Source organism: Lissotriton vulgaris, chromosome 11 (assembly GCF_964263255.1).
Source record: "Lissotriton vulgaris chromosome 11, aLisVul1.2, whole genome shotgun sequence".
In the NCBI taxonomy this organism is placed as follows: domain Eukaryota; kingdom Metazoa; phylum Chordata; class Amphibia; order Caudata; family Salamandridae; genus Lissotriton; species Lissotriton vulgaris.
In genome coordinates, this window is record NC_141699.1 from 1,010,310,033 (window position 1) to 1,010,331,538 (window position 21,506).

Sequence of the window (21,506 nt, forward strand, 5' to 3'; positions counted from 1 at the left end):
GACTTTAAGATCTCAGATCCTTGCCCTCACTGGCACCTGCTTTGGTCTTCTCCGCATGCTTCGGAAGTTTTTCCCTCTGCTCTCTGAGGACCACAAGAGGATTACGGTACAGGCCTTGATCGGTTCAAGACTGGACTATTCCAACGTCCTATATCTTGGCCTGCCGGAATATCTCCCGCAACGGATGCAGGTGGTCCAGAACGTGGCAGCGCGTGCCATTTTTGGCCTGCATAGGCGAGTCAGAGTCTCTGGCTTGCTGCAGTCGCTTCATTGGCTGCCTATCCGACAGCGGATAGTTTTTAAAGCCTTAACTCTTGCTCACAAGGCCTTTTATGCCACAGGGGCTAAATATCTTCAGAAGAGGCTAGTCTCCTATCGTCCTTCCCGATCTTTGAGGTCAGAGTCTATGTTCCTTGCCATTGTCCCTCGTGTGAGGAGGGCTCGTACGGGAGGTCGTTCCTTTATGCTCTGGGCCCCACAGCTTTGGAACTCTCTGCCCCTGACGTTACGTAGCACCTCAAATCTGCTGGCTTTTAGGAAGGGCCTGAAAACTTGGCTTTTTGCTTCCTAGATTTCTGTACTCTGCTGTAATCTGTGTGTTGTGTTTGTCTTTTTTCAGGTTGTCAATAAAGCGCTGGGACACTTGAGTAGCCGAGCGCTATAATAGACACAAAATAACATAACAAAAATAACATAACATAACTGGTGAGGATTGGGGGGGGGGGGGCAATTGGGCAGCATACATGTGAAAGCCATGGTACTCAGGGGCATCACTTCTGTTATGCCAGTGGGGGCTTCATACTGAGTGCCAATTGTTGTGAAGAGAAGATGGGAGTGGTGGGTAGGTTCTGTTGAGAGCATAAATCTGCACAGAAAGACTCTCATATTAGGTTTTACCTGTGCCTTTAAAAAGAAAAATCAAGGATTTTCAAAAGATTTCAATCTAAGCCTTTATAGTAAGGAAGAAACCTTGCATGCAATGCCACGCCATAGCACAGGCAAAAACAAGTTTGCTTATTAGACTTCAGCCGTTCTGATGAAGCGTAATTAGATGTTTGAGGAAATACAAAAGGCCATTGGAAGGCGAAAGATCCGGTGATGAAGAATCTGTGTAGGTAGACATCAAGGTAACTGAAGAATTACCTAACAAGAGAGCCTCAAGTCTGTAAACATGTGCCTCAAGAGTAGCTGCAGGTCACAGTTCTTCAGTGCCAAGTGAGTTATACCCAAAGAGGGAAAAATTCCTTTGCAGGCACAGAAACATTCTGCAGTTAAAGAGACAAGTTCAAAAGCAAGGACACCTGTGTGGACTAACCAGTGGACTCTACTTAAAAAGAGGTTAGACATTAGCGGAAGGGAAAAGGCAAAGAATCCTTCATGGAGAACGTTCCCCCAAAGAGGAGTAGTAAAAGACCTCGTGCAGCACCAGAAGTAGCTGGAATAATCTAGCCTTCAACCAGGGGAGTAGATGCAATAATAGAATGCTAACACCAATACTGACCACTTTGCATAAGAACAGACCTTCCTCCATCTAAGAACACAAGTCAGTAAGAAGACAGGATCTGCCCTGGAGGAGATCATTTCTTGTTTCTTAATGCCCTTACCAATAGATGGCTTTTCTTTAATACAAAGAGCAGCTGGCACTTACTTGATGCACCTGGAAAAAACTTTGCCCAATTCTAAGGAGAAACCCAGTCCTTCCCATGCTACCTGTTGCTTCGAAGCAAGGAGGCATTCAGGGAACCGGCCTCTTTGAAAGCAGTTCCGGCAGGCGTTCACACAAACACAAGACCTCTCCTCAAAGCCCAGCATACACTATAACAATGTAGCTGCAGCTTCTTTAACAATAATAGCTGCCAACATGTCAAATCAACATACTCCACAGACTACCACTATATATGCACAAAAAAAGGCTATATCTGTGGGGGAAAAGATGTGCTTCTTATGAGATATTGCATTTAACATTGGGAAGAGATTGAATAACTTATGCAGTATCTGCTAGACTAATATAAAAAAAGGGTAAAGTGTGTCACCCAAGAGGAAGAACACTACCAAATGTGCCTAAACTCTTCCTTAGACACAGACATGGTAGACTAATGTACTTGAAATGTAAAAAAAAATGTAAATTGATACTTGTATAGCGCACTACTCACCCGCAAGGGTCTCACGGCGCTTGTACGAATACCACTGTGGAACCCATCCTGGCATTCCCTGTGAGGCATCCACTCCTGGGCACCCCCAAGGTGGAGGCCAGGCATTCTTAGCGTTGTGGGGGCCGTTGTGGAGAGTAAGCAAGATATTGCCCAGAGTTGCAGAGTGGGACTCCATGATTGGAATAGGCACCGAGGCGAGAATTATCAGGTCCGTGGAATTTTGAGCCCAAGACCCGCCGAGGCGGGGAATTGAACCCTGGTCCCGGGCTAGACCTCTGCATCAGGGTCTGCCGCTCTAATCATTGAGCCACACTTCTCCACACCTTGAACCATACAGAGAATTGCTCAAGATTTAAACAGAAGGCACAGACAAATATGATTGTGCCCTTTACATGCTGCAACCTGTTTGGTGTAGATGTGGATTTCTCATTAGAACAAATTAAAACAACAGCAGGTCTGGAAGAGTGATGGGAGCCCTTCAGGCGAGGGCGTCCTTCCGAAGACATGCATCTTACAATAGAAGATGGCGATGTCCTCTGTTGCAATAACAGCACTTCTAGATAGGCCAAGGATCAGAAACAGAAGGTATGCTCTCCAGTGGCAGCAGCGGGAAGGTAGACTTCAAGCTGGAGGAAAAAGCTCTGCTGCAAGATGGTCAGGCCAGGCAAACAATTGACTCACCAGGGGAGTACAGATCACTTTTTGGACCAGACTGCAAGGTGTTCGGGAGGGTTGGAGGAAAATCTGACAGGCGATTAAATGTCATACATCACGGATACTGTACAGAACTAGAAAAGCAAATCACACCATCCAAGACAAAGGTAAGAAAAGTGAATGTCCTGCTTCTCTTACAAGAAATAAAGTAACTTTGCAGGAAAGAATCTACAGAGTGAGTCCTAAAGAAGTAGTGGAGCAAAGGCATTAAACCCATATGTTTTAGAGTACCAAAGAAAGATCCCTCAAAACCCTACAATTGACCTAAGGTTTTTGAACTAGCTTGTCAAGACACTTCAAGAATTAATCCTGTGCTAAAAGAGGGAGACTTCATGGTAACATTAAACCTAAAATATATTTCTATCTGTATCTTGATTAAGAAGAATCACCAAAAGTACCGTATATTTGCAATGGAGGGTGGTCATTTTCTGTTCATTCCTGCGATTTGGAATTAAGTGTTCACTATGCCACTGGATTCAAGGTAGCCTGGCTGATGAGGAGTGGTAGCTCAGGATGCTTGTTTCCGGTCCAGGGAGACCTAGCCTGGCAGTTCAGGCTGGTCGGTTCACATGGGGTGCAGGATCAAGACTGATTTGCATATGGCTGGGTTTAAACTGGAATAGCATGTTGGGCAAAGAAAGCAATGGATTTAGGCCCATAACTCTGCTCTGGTGGTGAGTGTTTGATATTGTTCAGCATTCCGTCCATCAATTGTTCTTTTTGCATTTGTTACCCCATGTGGGACGCGTATGCCCAGACGTGGGTCCGGTGCTCACCAGGCCACTGGATTCAAGCTAGCCTGGATGATGAGGGGGGATTCCCAAAACCGGTCTTGGGATGCTCGTTTCCGGTCCAGGGAGGACATTGCCTGGCAGTTCCAGCTGGGCTGTTCCCAAGGGGGAAGGGTCAAGACTTATTTTACATATGGCTGGGTTTAAACTGGAATGGCATGTTGGGCAAAAAAAAACCTATGGGTTTAGGGAGCAGGGCACTTTAGGTGACTAATGATTATATTTATCCTTTAACTATCTGGCTGGTCAAAACGTACTTGTTCGGTTGTGCGTTTTTTTTGGAAGCTGACAGGCTGAAACACTGACATGCACAACAAGTGTGAAGTACACTTTTCGGAGCGTCGCATATCATAGTGACCAAAAGGAAATAATTTTTGGGATTCTTGAATATTTCTTGCTTTACCTTCAGGAGATTCTCTTATAGTGACCAGAAGAAGTTTTTGAATTCTTGGAATATATTTTACATATTGACGAACTTGCAACGTATTTTAAGAGACGGTGAACCTTCCTGGAATAAGTGGGAGACCTATTGAAAGTGTCCCCTTGTGGATATCCGTACCCAATGGATTGCTGCCTTACAGTTTTTAAAAGTTTTGTGATAGTACGATCCTCGGACTGCAGTGATCGGTATCAAGATTTGTGCGTTGTGAAACTTGCCCTGAAGAAGCCCCAATTTGGGCGAAACGCGTTTGCTGTATCATTCCATCACTTTAGGCTACCAGGGGTCCAAGAAGCTAATAAAGGATCATCTGTTGAAATCTCTGAAGAGTCCGGATTGACTGATGTTTTGTGAATTTATGCTTTGAAATATTTGTGTTGCCTCTCTGTGCATTTTGTACTGTTTTATAATTGTTGGGTCCTTTGGCAGTGGACTAAAGAAGTGGGCAACGTAATTCATGAGTAGATCTACATTTTGTGTATAGCGAGGTGATGCGGCTCTTAAGTATCCCTTACTGCCGTCTTCTTTTTCTTTATTTGTTCTGTCTGTGGCAGGACAGCATACACCAGGCGATGGAAAGATGGTTCAGATTACGGTTCATAGTAAATATGGAGAAATCTTAACCAAGCCCATCACAACAAAACTGGTTAATTCCATAAGGTCCAAGTCCTTTATGGTGTCTTTTGTGGACATCTGCCAGATTGCGACATGGGCATCATTGCATACATTTACGAAGCCGGTCGTAAAGATCACTTTGCCTTCTCTGTCCTGCAGGACCTTTTGGTCGGAGTCCACTCCCCAGAAACTCCTCCTTTGAGGGCTTTTCCTGTGTTATCGAAGTCTAAGGATGAGAAATCTGCGTTTGCGATCTGTAAGAATATCACGTTACTTCAGTACCCTCTGTAACTATCTTTCTGGTGGATACTCTAGCTGCAGATTTTTCACTTCCTTCCCACCCCCCATTCTATGAAGTGGCCTCTTTACTGTCTAATAAGATCCCACGTTCGGAATTCAGCTCACTGTCTTATAAAATATTATTTGCTTAATTTCTGAAGTCACTGATGAAGAAAGATTCAAGAAACTGGCATCAGCGTGCAGGGGTGTAGGTCTGTTCCTGGGCAATGTGGGGTCATTGGAGAGTCATGACACTACTTACGGACAAGTGGGAGCATTGCTGGAAGAATCCTCCAGATCTACTCTAGTTCCTGGGGATATTCTTAAGGTGAGGGATATGCTGTTAGTGTCCACCGGAAAGCTTGCTAACTAAGGTAAGCAATTACCAAGGTTTCCCGGTTGAACCAGTATTGTGGACCAGATTCTCTTTAATGACAAGTTCACAAATCTAAAAGCTTTATTGTATTTCCCAGACCCTGTCACCTAATCCTCATCACTCTATACAAAGAAATAACATGAATATTGTTTAGAGGGTACAATAATTAGTTCACATATTTGAACATTTACATATGTGGCAGCATGTTATATAACACTGTAAATCATGCAGTAATCCCTGAAAACTGCAGGTCATCCAGCAAGTTAGCTCACCACCATTTTTCTGTAATGTTTACCAAAAGGCATTGTACTACGTTATAGCGTGTGTTTATGCTCATGCTCTTCAATTTACTTGGATCACTGCTCTGGAGCACACTCACCAGCATATGCTACACTTCAAGAGCGTTCTCAAGGATCACTTAAAGTTAGTAAATTTTAAATACCAATCAAAGACCAATTTTTACTTTCCCTCTCTAGTTCTGCAAATATTTTATTTATATTATCAGATCTGAGTTAATCATTTGCCACCCATCAATTTCATAACCTGATCTTTGTTTCTATTCAAACTGATACTGGACTATGTACCATGGAATGGCTTCTATCTACATACTTTTTTGTCAGTGCTTTTGCTGCTATTGCATTATGTAATTTAAACCTTAAAAAATCTGATCAGGTATTTGCTCTTTGTTATCGAATGGTCACATACACAGAGAACAAGTTATTTAGTAGCAGCATGAATTCTCACTATCTGTAGCAACCTTCAAAGACTGCTTTATGTATCATTGTTGCCACAGACTCTCCATTCATTGAACATGTTTTGGTTTTATTAATGCAAAGACATTAAGTCAGGTTTTGCACTGGATGGTAGAATGGGAAATCAACTTTAAATAATTGCCTAGTGTATTATTTTTTCCATTAGATGTGGAAGTGTACTTGTTGCCTTAACAACATATTTTTCATAGTGTCTAATCGGTGGAAAAATTAGTTGTGAATGCAACTGCAGTTATTATTTTCCTTTCTTTCTCATAACAGGGCAATAAACGTGTTTGTAAGTGCCAACCGACTAATTCATCAAACCAACTTGATACTACAGACCTTCAAAACTGTGGCCTGAAAAGCTGTACATGAAAAAAAGCTGTAATTTTCAATGGTGGGAAAGAAACTACCTTCATCTGTAAATTTTAAAGCTTGGACTGTATAAATTATCAGTTCCCTTTGAGGGACAAAATGCAGAATGTTGAATGGGATTATTGCCAGCTTACACCATATTTTTGTAAGATTTATTGTAGCTTAATCATAATCTCACTATGAAGATTTTGCATCACTTTTTGCTATTATCATTCTTTTCAGAATTATAAGCCAAAAGAATTTACGCCTTAATGTGTCATTATGTAACATTCCTTATAAAAAGTGTAAATATTGGTGTTTTGTTTCTGACATTTTAACTTGAAAGCAAAGAGCTGCAAGATTATGTATTTAACAATATTTGGTGGCAAATATTCAATAAATAGTTTACATCTGTTAAATCAGCTTTTTTTCCAAATGTTTTTGGGGTTTTACATGTGCAGCACAAAGGGTACATACAGAAAGAGGGAACTGTAATAAACTACAACAAATTCAATTCCATTGTCAAATACGTGAACAATGTAAAGTATCAAGGTTGTGTAAAGTTAAGGAAAGCACTGCAAGAATAAAAAGGGACACATATATCCTTCTGTCTTGAAAGAGAATGATATTGATTGGAACTTGCAAAATGAAGTTAATGCTACTGATAATTTGTTGTAACATGTAGTGTATGCAATATTGACACCTAATTTATTATTAAACAGAAAGGGCTCTATTTTCTGAACTTCAATCATGGTCACTGGAGTTACCAGATGTGTTTTAAAAATTGTGATTTTGTTTTTTAATAGAGGGATTATTTTGGTGGTTTGGCCAAACCAAACAATTTGTGCACTGAGAAAGTTTGCCGGGACATGTGTGCACGTGAAGTCATCTATGGTTTCCTTGAGGAAAGGGTTTCAAACTTAATGTATTGTTGGTATTGTGGGAAGTTTTTGCTTTGAGACTTTGTAAGAGCGGAACCACGTTCTTCATCTCTGAGCATCATGCTGGTGCAGCAGATGGTCGGAATAGTTATGCTTATTCCATTCTCTGTTCTGGACAATAATACTTGTTTAAGAACAAGAAATTAAGGTGCTGGACAATTACGATAATAGTTACCAGAGAGGTGTAGGTAGTAATTGGTTGCAGAATATTAATTTTAAAGACCGACACACTGTTTTATTTTGCTCCTGGTATGAAGTTTAGTATTCCATGGGAGATTACAATGAATACTTAAGTGTATCTTTAACAACATTTTAAGGTAGACAACCCTATTTTTCAGTTATAAATTACACAGCATGTGCATTCACACAGTACTTGTTTTTGGGTATGCCTTTAATACATAACCGTGTACATCATGGATCTTATTTTTTTTCTTCTGGCGTCTAAAGAGAAAATGTAACAGATTTTGAGATTTCATACTTTAAGCTATATTGACTTGAACTACTCTTTTCCTAAAAACTTGTCTCAGCAAAATTTTGACTGCCACGTTATCACCATGTGTGTTATGTCTTGTGTTTTCTAAGGTATTGTCATTATCTTATTTGGAAGTGGCAGATAACATTGGGTACTATGAAAATTGAAGGAGGTTGCTGCTGCAGATATTCTTACCTTAATTAAATTGCTTGAATTTTGATTGTGCCACTACAAACTATGCCTTTTACTGCCCATTTACATTCAAACTTCACTGGTGAAATCTATGAACATCCCCAATCCTTAGGAGCACCATAGATTGAGGAAGGCTTAAAATTAAGTTGTCCTCCTATATGCTTAGTTCACCATAGGTTTAATAGCTGTTTGATGAAGAAGATCCATGGGATAGTGTAATGAAGTGTCACAGAGAGGGCATATGAAAGCAGAGTTCAGTTCAGTTCCTGCGTTCAGATGACTTTTCCAATCAAATTGCCACAGATACACTCGAAGTCCTGGTCTTTCACTTGGTACAACTGATCAAACTTGAGGAGGATCTTTAGACATTAAGGTCAGAAACTGACCTAATACTCACCCACCACGATTGTGTTAAAGGAATACAGATATCATAAAATTAAACTAGTTTCATCATATCTCAAAATAAATGGAAATGTAGCTAGGGGACAAATAAAGGTCTGGTGATCAAAGACTAAATATCAGTCTACTTCTGAGTTTCACCTTTATTTGAAGCAGCAGTACCCATCAATTGAATTACTTACGTTGCATTTCTTTCCCACCTCTTCACCTGCATCAGATCTAGCATCTACTTTATTAAACATTGTGTTCTTGGGTTAGACACTTAGAGGTAAACGACACATACACAACATCTGTGCCGTCCAAGACTCGAGCAGTTTTTTTTAATGATGATTGTGATATAGACATTGACCAAGTTAGTGTTTTTCCTCCATCTTAAAGAGAACCTTTCAATATTCCTCTACAGCTAGGGAGTGTGAAATCACTTTCCATTACAGAACTCTGTGCATTGCCTTTGCCATGTATTCCTGAGCCCTGCACAATAGAACCTTAATAGGTTAAATGCCAGCGCTAGGTTTGATCTTCCTAGGTGCTATTGGATCAACGTGCATCCTGTCAGGCTTTTATTGGCACGATTCTTGACATTTGCATTATAAAAGCACAGCCCATGGTATAAAGCCAATATTGTTATTTTTTAACTTTTCTCTGGCAAAACCCCAGGAAGTAATTCAATCTGTGTGTCTCCATGCATAATCTGATGCTTCTTTTCTTAAAAATGCTTTAAAAAACCTCAATTGCACTATGATAGTGCCCTGATTGTGCTGGTAAATTGATATCAAGCGCCTGCAACTCCCCTCGGGTGGTAAGCACTGAAAAGTACAGTCTGTAACGCTTACATCGTAGTCCCACTAATTCTGATTGACATTACTCACAAGCACCTTCCTGCTATAGTGGATGCTGGTCATACACTGCTAGTTTTGAGACTGGTTCAGTACTTTGTAGTCGGCACATAAGTTGCCCTCTGTTGAAAGTATGTATGAGGTTTACTGCCATGGATTCTGGAGTGATCATCATATGCTTCTGCAAACTGCTTCATAGTTCTGATTATTCAGAAATGTCCAGTTACCAGTGTTGGGGTCTTTGGCTCCCCGCAGGTAATTTTACTGAGTTTTAGTGCGAAGTCTGCATTTTTTTTTGTGGTCAACATGGATTCTAGGATACCTCAGCCTCTTGATCATGAAAGTAGTGTTGTAGAGCATTGAAGCATTGCACTGAATGGCTAGTTAAGCCAAGTAGAGGTGCTTATTTAAAAAAAACAATTTAATGGCACCTTAAGAGCAGCGCTTGTTGTGGCACAAATATATCTTATCAGTACAACGGAAGTGCTATCCTAAGTTATAGGGATCATGAAGCACTGTACCCTTGTTAAAAGTATAAGATGGTAATGATCCTAATCTGTTGTATTATCTTGTGTGTTTCATAAACAGATCTACCCTGTTACTATTACCCTCTTCCGGTAGTTATCTTTATATGTTTTACTTGAAGGTATGCCCAAGATATAATTCAGTGTATCTTTGTTAATAATTTGGTACTGTGAGTACGCTGAAAAGTAGCCCTCATTTTTAAAAAAAAAAGTTACTGGTGTAGTATTCCACGTACTATATGGAGCATTTATATAAAACTGTAGACCACACTGAGCCATTCATAAAAACATAAAGCGATCAACTGGCTATGATTAATGCCTGCCTATGTAGCTGAAAGATAGCTTCCTCATGCACATATAGGTGGATAGCTAAAGATTCTCAAAGTAGTTTCATTTTAGCAGCTTCTAACTTTCTTTAACAGTTGGGAAACTGTCAGTCCTGCACTGCATCCTTGACCTCAACTTAGATTACTGTGCTAAAGCATAATTCTAACTACAAACAAAATGTTGTAGCTGCCTAACTTAGTGTTACAGACAGTGGAAGTATTTTCATGTGTTAAACCTGCAGTGCAGTTGCTAATTTCCTGCCAGGAGTAATTCGATCTTTTTTATTTTGCTGATATGTTTCTCATGCTAGTTTTTAGTTTGGGGGTGGGCTGACTAGAAAGTAAAGTTGCACTTGTTTCAGAATCTGTTGAACGTCATTGCCATTCTGAGTAAAAATGTCTTCAAAAAGCACAATATGTCTGATGCAATAACTACTACCACATATGTAAGTTCATTTGATGTATTGATAAATGGATTGTACGAAATGTTACATTCGCTTTCCTGTTAGTGATTGTCACTTGATCATACTTCATTCTAATTTTGTGTTCAAATGTAAAGTAAGAAGGTTGTTTATCACAAATGCGTATCCCAGCTGATGTAATAATGTAGGGTTTCAAACATACAGATCGGTTTTAGCTGGAAAAATGTTCTCAGTCGGAAATATCTGTAACGGTCTATTAGGTGAGCAGTGAAAAGACTCAGTCATACTCTACAGTTTGCTCATGTGGTGTGCATTCTGAACTCGTTCTTATGGAATCCAAAGTCTCTTCCTCCTAAGCAGTTATTTGCAGACCTGAGATATGTTGACTTTAAGGAATACTGCCTTTTTTGTTTCCTGGAAATCTCAGACCCCTCTTTCTTTGTCCCTAGCTTCTTTAACGTCTCCCTCTTAAATCTATACCTAGTGTCCTTTCTATTACTTATCTCCCCTTTTCTCCTCCCAGACCTTACAGTTGCTCACACATACTGGTGTAAATAACTCATTCATGATTTAAGTATGTCTTCTCCACCATATGACTCTTGCTTTTGCCTGCATGCCATCATTTGCATTTCTTATGGCCAACGGGCGATGGACTTAAACTTCTACTGCTTCCTAGGTATGGTTTTAAAGAATTTTGTTTTTATCTGTCTAGGGGTGATTTCCCCTGCTCGGCACCTTTAAGTACTATGTTAACATCAGTAGACAAAGTGCTGCGGTCTTCCTTCCAGAGCAGAGAATGTGTTGCTTAATGTGCCACAATGACGTCTTCATCCCTCAAAATTGGTTATTCTCACAGCTCATTGTATCTCCTCCATTCCCCATGGGCTCTTAAATATGTTGATTCTTTTCTTGCAATTTATGAATGTGATCATTGCAATACCAATGCCTAAAGAAAGGTAACAATTTATTGATAAATTCTCATTTTGAGATTGTTTGACAAAGATTAAACAGTGGTTAAAATACTATATTCAAAATATGCATTTGCTAACTACTGTTAATTTTAAAAAGAATGAAGTAAACACCAGTTTGCTGTGACGGAATGCATGCATGTTGTTTCTTAATTTATTTTCTCTTATGCCATTGCAAGCCTCAGTGGCATCATACCATTCTTACCCTCCTCTTCCCTCCTTTCCTTTCTATCCTTGCAGTTTCTTTTCTCCACAGCTTTTAATGGCAGGAATATCTCTTGTGGTGTTGCAGTAGAGGAATATTCTGTTTTGTTACTCAGAATGATCTACAGGTTTGCAAACACAGATTAGATTTATATTATTTGCCAATATTTATCAAAACTTGACCTTTAAGTTGTTGACTTCAGAGCCCTGTGTTGTGTTATGCTAGGCTTTTTCTCTACAAACGCAGAGTAGATATTGTGCAAGGCTCTTATGTGCAGCGTAAGGGCCTTAGATCATTGCTATAGGGAGATGGGCCACAACCTGTAATCTCTCTGTGAAATGTATGTACTGTATATAAAAATAAAGAAGCATTTTTACCAGTTCAGACTGTCTGCTGTCTTTACCATAATTAGACACTATTTTAATCAAATATTCCTGATGATAGTGAGGTGGGAAAAATCCTAATTCTTCTGCATAAGCAGTTTCTTCTCAACTATTCAGTCTCTGCTTCAAAGAGCTCTGTCTCAGCCACCTGTTTTGACTGTCCGGGCTTCAATCACCTTACAGTAAAGCCACACAAGCACCTTCTTAAGTTGTAATATCAAGCTCAATTTAAAGAAGTAAAAAATAAAAAAAAAAGACTGAAGTAATCTTGTAGTTGGCCTCCAGAACTGTAAGGGTGAAAACGATGGGGGGGGGGGGGGTGTAACTTACTCATCGAAATACAGTTGCTTTACTTCACTGTTTAAAATCTATTTGATTCAAACCACCTGTTTGGACAAGACCTGAATGGCAAAAATCAATTGCCTGGGATAAGTTTAATCCTTCTGTCTGATTGTCCAAGAGAATGGAACCCTGCCACTGCTTTCCCCATTATTATCGTTAACAAAATATGGTACATACTGAGCTGCTTTTGAGATGGCACTAATTAATTTGTTAACAATTTCGTAAATACTGAAGCCCTTAAGACGCAAGTCCATGCTCTTGATAAGTGAATCCTCGTGCAGTATTCAGCTTTAAAAGATTGCAAATTTGTATACATTTATTTTTCCTTATTTATTACTTATTCAACTGTATGATTTAAAAAATGTGGATAACTTAAGTTTTCTAGTTTTAAACAGTCAAACAAAAACTGTTTCAAATACTGTTAAAATGCACAACGTGTAGCATACTTGCTTAATGTAGTTTTAACTACATATACGATGTTAAACATTAAGCAATTTGTTGGATATTTGAGTTTGCATTTGTGCATTGACTTTGTAGAATTCGTGTGAGAAGTATAGGTGGACTTATCCGAGTGACCAAACGTACTTATTCACCAATTAGGGAGTTGTGAATCCTACTTTTTACTTCTCTGCACAGATTTGAAAAATAATCACTCTCAGAATTCGTGAAACAGTAGTATTATGGTGTCTAAACGTTTTCATTTTACTTGTATTGAACTCAAAATACATGCAGTTTGTTTTGATGATTAAATACTGATCATTTTGCCAAGCTTATTTGAAATCACTGCATTTGACCAGATGAAATCAATGCATCGCCCTTTTTAAAAATGTATTAATAGTATGTTTGCTCCATTGTCCTCAATCATAACTTGTCTGCCTGCGATGCAGTACATAAAGGATGGTAACTTGCTAAGACTATCTGAACAAGAGGTAGCTGTGACCTACATTACAAATAAACTCTGTTTAATCGGTTACGTTTTAAACTGTCCTCCAACGAAATACACACTTCAAAATCGCTGCATACATCTACAGCCAGTACAAAAGAATCACTTGACGACTGGACTGAGAAAAATTACCCGCACAGTTAAAAAAAAAAAAAAACAGTCTGGCACATCTGAACAAGAACTTCAAGATCCTCTGCAGTGTATATTGTAAACTACGCATATTGTAATATTGGGATTTCTAAAACATTAAAATAGTCCAAGGGTTATGTATTTTTTTTTGTTAGTACTCACCAATGTAGGTAGTCGTGATTTTTGTAGAACAACTAAATATTTCTTCATTTTACCCTTAATGCTACCACTTGAAAGTAAGAGGAGTTACGGATGCTGTTGTGCCTATCTGTTGTATTGCCCCAAAGCACTATTCTTTACACAAGTAATAGGCTCGGTTTTGCATCCAATTTGGACCCATTATATATATATTTTTTTTAAGTATGTAAGTGTGGCTTTATTACAGTAAAGTCTATATTAACCACCTGGTGACTCAGTCTTCTACACAGTATGGCACATTTTTAAATTATTCAATAGCTCTTTTACTTAATTATATAAAAAAAGAGAACCTGGCCTTGAACCCTTTAATTAGCACTTTTGGGAGATGGCATCATCTTTTTAACGTTTGCAGGGTTAGTGATCTTGACCAATAAATTAATCAGTAGCCCAACCTCTTTAGCACTCCGGCCAAGCAGTAACCGTCACTGTACAGGAAAGTCCAACCTACATTAAGATTAGGTTTGCACAGCATCAGCAATGAGATTCATGGAGTTTGGTAATGCTAAATAAACAGACTGATGGCTCTCTGAACTTGAAGAGCGTATGCAGGTTTTGTATTTTTTTTTTTGGTCCTCATTACACCATGGCTACTGCTTTTTGGGCCGATTGGAAAACACCCTTGATTATTCTATGGTCCAAGCAGTTTCGTATATCACCTTCCAGGGCACTGATCTACCCAAAGGTAGGTTAATTTTGGTAGAACAGACATTTTTATTAAATGTACCCTTCCATATATCGACAATGGTAGGTTCTTCCACCTGGCTAGATTCCTACCTACCTCATTCATTACTCCCTTCAAGTTATGAGACGGGATTTCATTGATTTTGTCAACAATTGTTATCCCCAGATATTTTATCTCGGAGCAAACGCTACCTCCCCATCCAACAATGCTCCAGCACATTACTTCTGTTTTCGATATATTGACTAAATATCCAGACAATACACCGAATTCAGCCGTCGGTTGTTCTATCCTTGACAGTGTTTGCGTTGGGTCAGAAGTATAGACTACGAGATAGTCTGCATATAATGCAATTTTACTGTGTGTCGGAAGCTGGTGAATAGTTATGATCTTATCAGTTCCTAATTTGTCCGCAAGTGGTTCCATTTATATATATATATATATATATATATATATATATCAAAAAGAAGGGGAGACAGTGGGCACCCCTGTCTTGACCCCCTCTTCATTTTTGAAACTCTGTCAATACACCATTTAACAGAATTTTAGCCGTGGACTGCTCGTATAGATTATGCCCTGCCTGGATAAAGTTGGGACTAAAACCTATTGTGTCTAGAGCGGCCCACAGAAATTACCTGCTCGCACGATCAAAAGCCTTGGTGGTTTCTATTGTGATCAACACCAACTGAATTGATCTTGTGACCCCTAAATCTATGCTTCCTACCAATGAGAGCGTGAGTTCTTGTATTTGTATCTTGGTAACAAACCCTTCCTGGTTAGTGTATCAATTGTGGAGCCACCCTAGCCAGTCTCGCCGCCAGTATGCCTGTATACATTTTAAGATCAACATTTAAAAAGGATATTGGTCGATATGAATCTGCGTTTCTCGGATCCTTACCCAGGCTTAGAATTAACATGATTATAGCCTCATTCCACGAAATCGAGATTGGCTCACCCTCCGTATATACAGCATTAAAAAGGGTCACCATTTCTGGAACAATGTCTTCTATAATCAGTTTATATACCTCAACCGGAACTGCCTCCTTACCATTCTTCATGTGTTTATTCTCTTATTTCCTCTTCAGAAATTGGAAATTTGACCCTGTCCCTCCCTTCTGCAGTTAAGACCGGGAGACAAATATTATTCAACCACCCCATTAGGGCCTCTACATCAGGCCTTTCTGACTCAGCATATAATTCTGAGAAGTTTTATCATGGTTTCCTGATTTGCCTCCTCATTGTTAGTAATATCCCCCTACTGGGTTTATGACCAACTCTCCAATATGGTTTCTCTCCCTATCTGCCCTCGCCTTCCAGGCTCACAAAGCTCCTGCTTTTTCTACGTACTCAAAATGTTGCATACAACTTGCCTCCCACCTTACTCTGCTCTTTGTTTCCAGTTTCATTCCATAATTCAATCTAGCTTCATCCAGCTTTTTTTACTGTCTCCTCCCTACAGTGTGTGTCCTGCTGTACCCAATCTCTTCCTCCAACTTTTTTAATTCAGCTCTCTCCACTTTATTGTTGTAGGATACATGGCTTTGCAAGAACCCCCCCGAGTATAGGCCTTGAAAGTGTCCCAAATAACTCCCATTGGTGCTGAGTGAGCGTTAGTCTGAAAAAATTCAAGTGTTTCCCTTCAATAGGGAAAATCTAATAAAATAGCTGTCTTCAGTGTCCATCTAACATTTTTCGTGACACTGATCTCCCCCAATGTAATACTGACCATATTATGATCTGGAGATATATGCACATCCTTTATTTTCCCTGCCCACTCAGTCAACCAATATATAGTCCAGACGGGAAAAATGGTGATACTTTTTACTTTGAACAGTGTAAGCTCTTTTCATTAGATATCTCCAGGCATCAACCATACTAAACCGCTTTAGCATGTGCTTAAGGGCCTGCCTTGTTTTTTGTGCTTGAGCCTGCACCCCCCTCCTACTTATAGATCTATCCAATATTGGATCCAAAAGAGTATTAAAATCTCCACCTATAACTATAGGAGATGATTTCTCTACTAATCTTAATTGCATGTCCACTATAAACAGGGGGTCGTCCGTATTCGGACCATAAAAACTGACACAAACTCAGAACCCGAACATTTAAGAGTGGCCATTACCATTCTCCCTGAATCGTCAGTGTTGGAAGTAATCAGTTCTACTCCTGACCCTTTCCTGACAATTATAGCAACGCCTTTTAAGTACTCTGATTGATTTGATGCTACGTAGTTCCCTATCCATTCTTGTTTGGAATATAGCCCCCTACTCTCACCTGCCCTTATATGGGTTTCTTGTATAATACAAACTTGGGCTTTTGATTCTTCTATGTACCCCATTACAAATCTTTGTCTGTTTTTTTTACCTTAGACCGTTTACATTCCATGTTAAAATGTTGACTTCATTATCCCTTCCTGCCATTTATTTTTCTGTGTTGGAGCTGCTTGTACCAGAGGATCTCTGTTTTTTTAGTTTTCAATACAGGCCAAAATAAAATATATAATGAATCAGATCTGTCTAATGAGGACTTTTTTTTCTCCCACTGCGCCACACCCAGTGCACCCTTGACCCATCCCCCATAGGAACCCAACACGAACTATCTGGCATAAAGCCTATTGAACCGCCATTGGGAGGAGCCCAATCTGTAATTATACTTGATGTTGAGGTATTTGTATAGCGCGCTGTCACTCCAAGGAGCATCCTGGCGCTGTGACTTCATTGCTAGTAAATTAACAAGTTTTAACTGATTATGAATGTTTTGTATAATTTAGACAAGAGATTTGCATACTGATTCGGCTAATCCGTAGATCCATGTTTTTAGGGATTTTTTTAAGGTCTGTTCTTATATAATTAAGCGAAGATGGACGGGGAGTGTGTTCCAGGCTTTAGCTCCTAGAACTGCCAATGATTTTCCTCCCTTGGTGGCAAGTCTGAACTTGGGGACAGTCATCAGATTGGCAGTAGCTGACCTGAGTTCTCTAGTGGGGTGATATCTGTGAAACTTGAGCCTCCCTGTCACCCCACAGTGATAATTATGTACCTAGATTAAGTTGTGTTTCCCTCGCTTCTTTTTATTTATTTATCTAAAACTTTAGTGTATGACTTTCACACTCTTGGCTTCTTGAAATAACCGACTCATCTACTCGGGGTCCCCTCTTTCTTTATGGATTCAATCAAGCTATCTGCCTCCTTATGGTCTGTATATTACGCATTTGATTGTTCCACATGACTCTTAACATAGCTGGAAATTTTAGTTGAGCCTTGGCCCCTAAGTTATTGAGTTCCCCCATTCTTTTGCTCGGTTCCCATTGTTTCTGGTCAGTTGCATGACATGCATCTAATCTGATGGTGAACTGAAAGCTCCGTATTGCATATGGGTCATTCCTCAATGCAGCCAACAAAATGGCTTCCTTGAACAAGTAAGAAAGGAAATTGATAAGAATTTTCCTTGGCTTGTGTCGTTGAGGGTTTCTCCTGAATGGGTCTCTATATTTCTCGATCCAAATCAATGTCTGATCTGTTTTTCAGGGCTGTCTCCAATAATAAATTAATCACAAATGCCTTGAAGTTTGAACCCTCTCCTGCCTCTGGAATATATAAAATCCTCAAATTATTTTTCCGGGAGTGATTTTCCAATCTTTGCAAATTATCCCTGAGGCTTGCGTTTTCTTTAGCCAAGGTTTCGACTCCTTTTGTGTTGTTTGAAATGTCTTTCTGTATAGTACTTACTTCCTCTTTAAGCTTCCTGTTCGAATGACAATATCATCCAACTTTTGTGCAAGGACCGAACAGGAAGCTTGTATATCCGCTTAGTTTGCCTCTGATACCTCAAACCTGCCTCTTAGCTCTCTCTTGAGATCCATAAGGATAGAAGCTAATGTGCCCCCTGGTATTTTTGAAAGCGGCTACGGTACCTCTAAAGGGACCACTGATGTTAACATATTTGGGGATGCTAACAACTCTTTTACTTGTACATCAGCATCTCTGCCCCCGCTTGCCTGCTCCTTCTCCACGACCTCCCCTGACTCATTTTCTTGAAGGATACTAAACCTGTTTTGCGTTGTAACTTGAAACCCCCGCACGGCAGCCCCATCTTGTGTATCTTTGCCTCTTTGTTGCTCCTCTCCTGGGTTAGTTCCAGGTTCATCAGAGTTAACCGTCTCCAAACTGCTATGTCCTTGTTCACACAATTGTCTCTGTGCCTCTTCCCTCGTGCCCCCTCCATTATCTCCTGACTCCATTTCTTGACAGTACTTTATAGTATGCTTTTAACGAAAGGGTGATCTTAGTTTGTAAGGGTGAGATCATCTTCCTCCTGCCCCTTGGGCTCTTCCCCTGTTGCCTCACTACTTTCCCAACTTTTGTGGCTTTAGAGGGGAAGGGGGGCTTTACCCACAAATGTATCCCCTGTGGCCGATAATAAACTGGAGTTTTGACTTACCCCGGTTGACCTTTCCGCCACTCCCTAGGACCGGGTGCGGAGCGTATACCTTGAAATCGGATCCAATCTTAAGCCTAGTATCGCTCCCTTCTTCTCACCTTTCTGCCCTGCAGGTAACACGCTCTCCTCCTTAGGGGGTGAAAGATGTTCTACCAAGTTTCCCCTCCAGCGCCTTTGTTGTTGCCATCCAGCTGGGGTACCTCATTACAGTGAATCTGCGATAAAACAAGTCTCTGGTGGCTCAGAAACTCCACATATGCCGCAAGGAGGCTTGTACTACCTCTTCCACTCTGCACGCACCGCTCTGAGCCGCTGCAGCTATCCCACTACCTTCACCCACGTCAACGTGATCCCAGCGTCTCCCTCGCCAGACCGCGAGTCAATACCATTCCGCGCTTCAATGTAAGTTTCTTTGGCAAAAAAATATGGGCCTCAGGAGTTTTTTTGCAATACTCGTACCTAGCAAAAAGTTCAAAATCCCAGGAAAGAAAAATGGGGCACAGGGGGGGGGGTCAAAACCGCACTAATACCTCATCTCCTCCCCAGCCGTCTGCTACTCTTTTACTTTGCGGCTGCCATGTTCCCCACAAGTTTCGTATCTTGACCAGGAAAAGGGAAGTTGGTCAGTCAAATGTCTACATATTTATAATTTACCAATTGCTAAGTGGACTGTATATGTTCTGGATAACTCATTCTAAATCTGACCTCTGCGGTCTGTCTTCAAAGCAGTCTTGTCTTCCTGCCTTACCCCTTTCTATCTCCCCATATGGGGCTTCATATCTCGAAAGGGTCACTGTGGTATATTACTTGTTAGTTTAAGTTTGTGTTGGGCAGTGAAGGTCCAGTGAAGTGTGAAGCCTATAGCTTGCATTTCTATACAGTAACTGTACTAGTTTGCAGTATTCATGTAGCACTGGCCAAGCCACAAAGGACGCAAAATCAGAGATTCCCTTGAGGCAAAATTAAAAACAGGTATACATAAACATACCTCCCAATTTCACAAGTACAATATCATACAACAAAGCAATTTATTTTTGAATGAACTCTAAAGAAGACAGTTATAGGGCTGACTAATCTAAATCCCTAGTCTAAAAACATCAAATAAAACAGTACAATAAATTGCCACCTGTACAATTGCAGTAAGGGGACAGGACAAGTAGAACATAAAAAATATTGAGTACAGGTTGTATATCCGGGCTCCGTTGTGGTTACACCGATATTGTGTTGCTAAAGTGTCAGCACATCAACTTTGGTGTTGGAGACTTGAATTATACCAGAAGTGGCGTTGACTCGTTTCGGTGGGTTCTCGTGATGTTAACCACCTTTTTCAAGACATACAATTATCTGTCACAATCAGGGGGTATATCAAATCGCCCTGCAATAAATTGTATACAAACAATTAAAATCGTACTTACACTATTTTGATATTAGTGAGCGAGTCATACAATGTACATAAATTATTAACTCTAAGCACTCATTAATGCCTAGGATCCTATGCTTAGGGTGACATATCTAGCAATGCTAATATTCTGATACTCCACATACTGTAATTATAGTATACATGCTCATTTTCCTGAAATAAAGGAATTATTTACACGCATTTGTTTCAATGTCAAGATGACCGAAAAAAATCTATATAAGGCAATTATACCATATTGCTCACAAATTGCAGTATATATGTTATCACATCAACATTTTTTTAATCCAATTTACCTAAATTTAAATATTAGCAGTCAATACTCTCCCCTTTACTAAGGTAAACCTCTTTGTCCTCCAATCACCATAGGTAGGGTATTATGGAACTTGTAATAAAGCAGGCAGTGGGGATTGCAGTTTATTTTATCCATTATAATAAAAGGGTTTAGTAACCAGGGCCATGGACCCTCTGAAGGGACGTAATGTAGGGACTTATATTTGTACGATCTTTATTCTAAGAGAGTTGTATAGAAACTGTAAAACCCAACTCTCTGGCAGTCTCGATAAAGCGCCCAAAGTTCATAGTATTTATAATCAAGGTTTTAGTTTATATGACATTCTTACCCTAAGTTCTGATATGATACACTTCACATCCCGTTCGTGGTTTTGACAAGGACTTGAGCGAGGGACTTATATATTTGATGTCTCTGGCGCACTGTTCTAGATTAACAATATACACAGATTAGAATCCTAATTCCAATTGGATTTAAACTGGAAATCTATAGAGGTTGGTTTAAATGCCTACCTGTTGAGGTGTACCCAAAATAAGGCTATGCTACTTCTTTCGAGTGTCCAAAATCAATTTGGAAATATTAAAATAAATCTTTGTTCGAACCAGGCCACAAGGAACTGAAAGATATAAAATCGAACAGACGATATGATACTATATGAAAACGTAAAGGCTCTGTTCCTTCTATAAGAAAGATATTAGTTGCTGATAAATGTACCTTCAGCGGTATCTGTATAGAAAAGCGCTTCTCGCAGATGTCGAGACTAGCTGTTGGGCGGTGCCACAGCACTTGTTGACCATCTGAACGATAACTCCCTTTTGGATAAATAAAACGAGTCATCGTGTTACTTAATCTGGTCCTGTAAGTTGAATTTAAAGCCTATTGTAGGGTTCAGAGAGAAATCTCGGTTTAAACTCCCTTGCGTATT

At 39.9% G+C, this 21,506-nt stretch overlaps 1 protein-coding gene across 1 annotated transcript in view; it reads left to right on the plus strand.

Moving 5' to 3' along the window:
- The window catches only part of PDCD10 (programmed cell death 10), a 154,087-nt gene extending 141,945 nt beyond the window's left edge, over window positions 1-12,142 (plus strand). The window contains exon 8 of the mRNA XM_086944330.1: window positions 6,399-12,142. Within this exon, the coding sequence (XP_086800456.1) occupies window positions 6,399-6,480 (82 nt within the window). The 3' untranslated portion in view covers window positions 6,481-12,142. The remainder of the gene's footprint in view (window positions 1-6,398) is intronic.
- The last annotated feature ends 9,364 nt before the right edge of the window (window positions 12,143-21,506 follow it).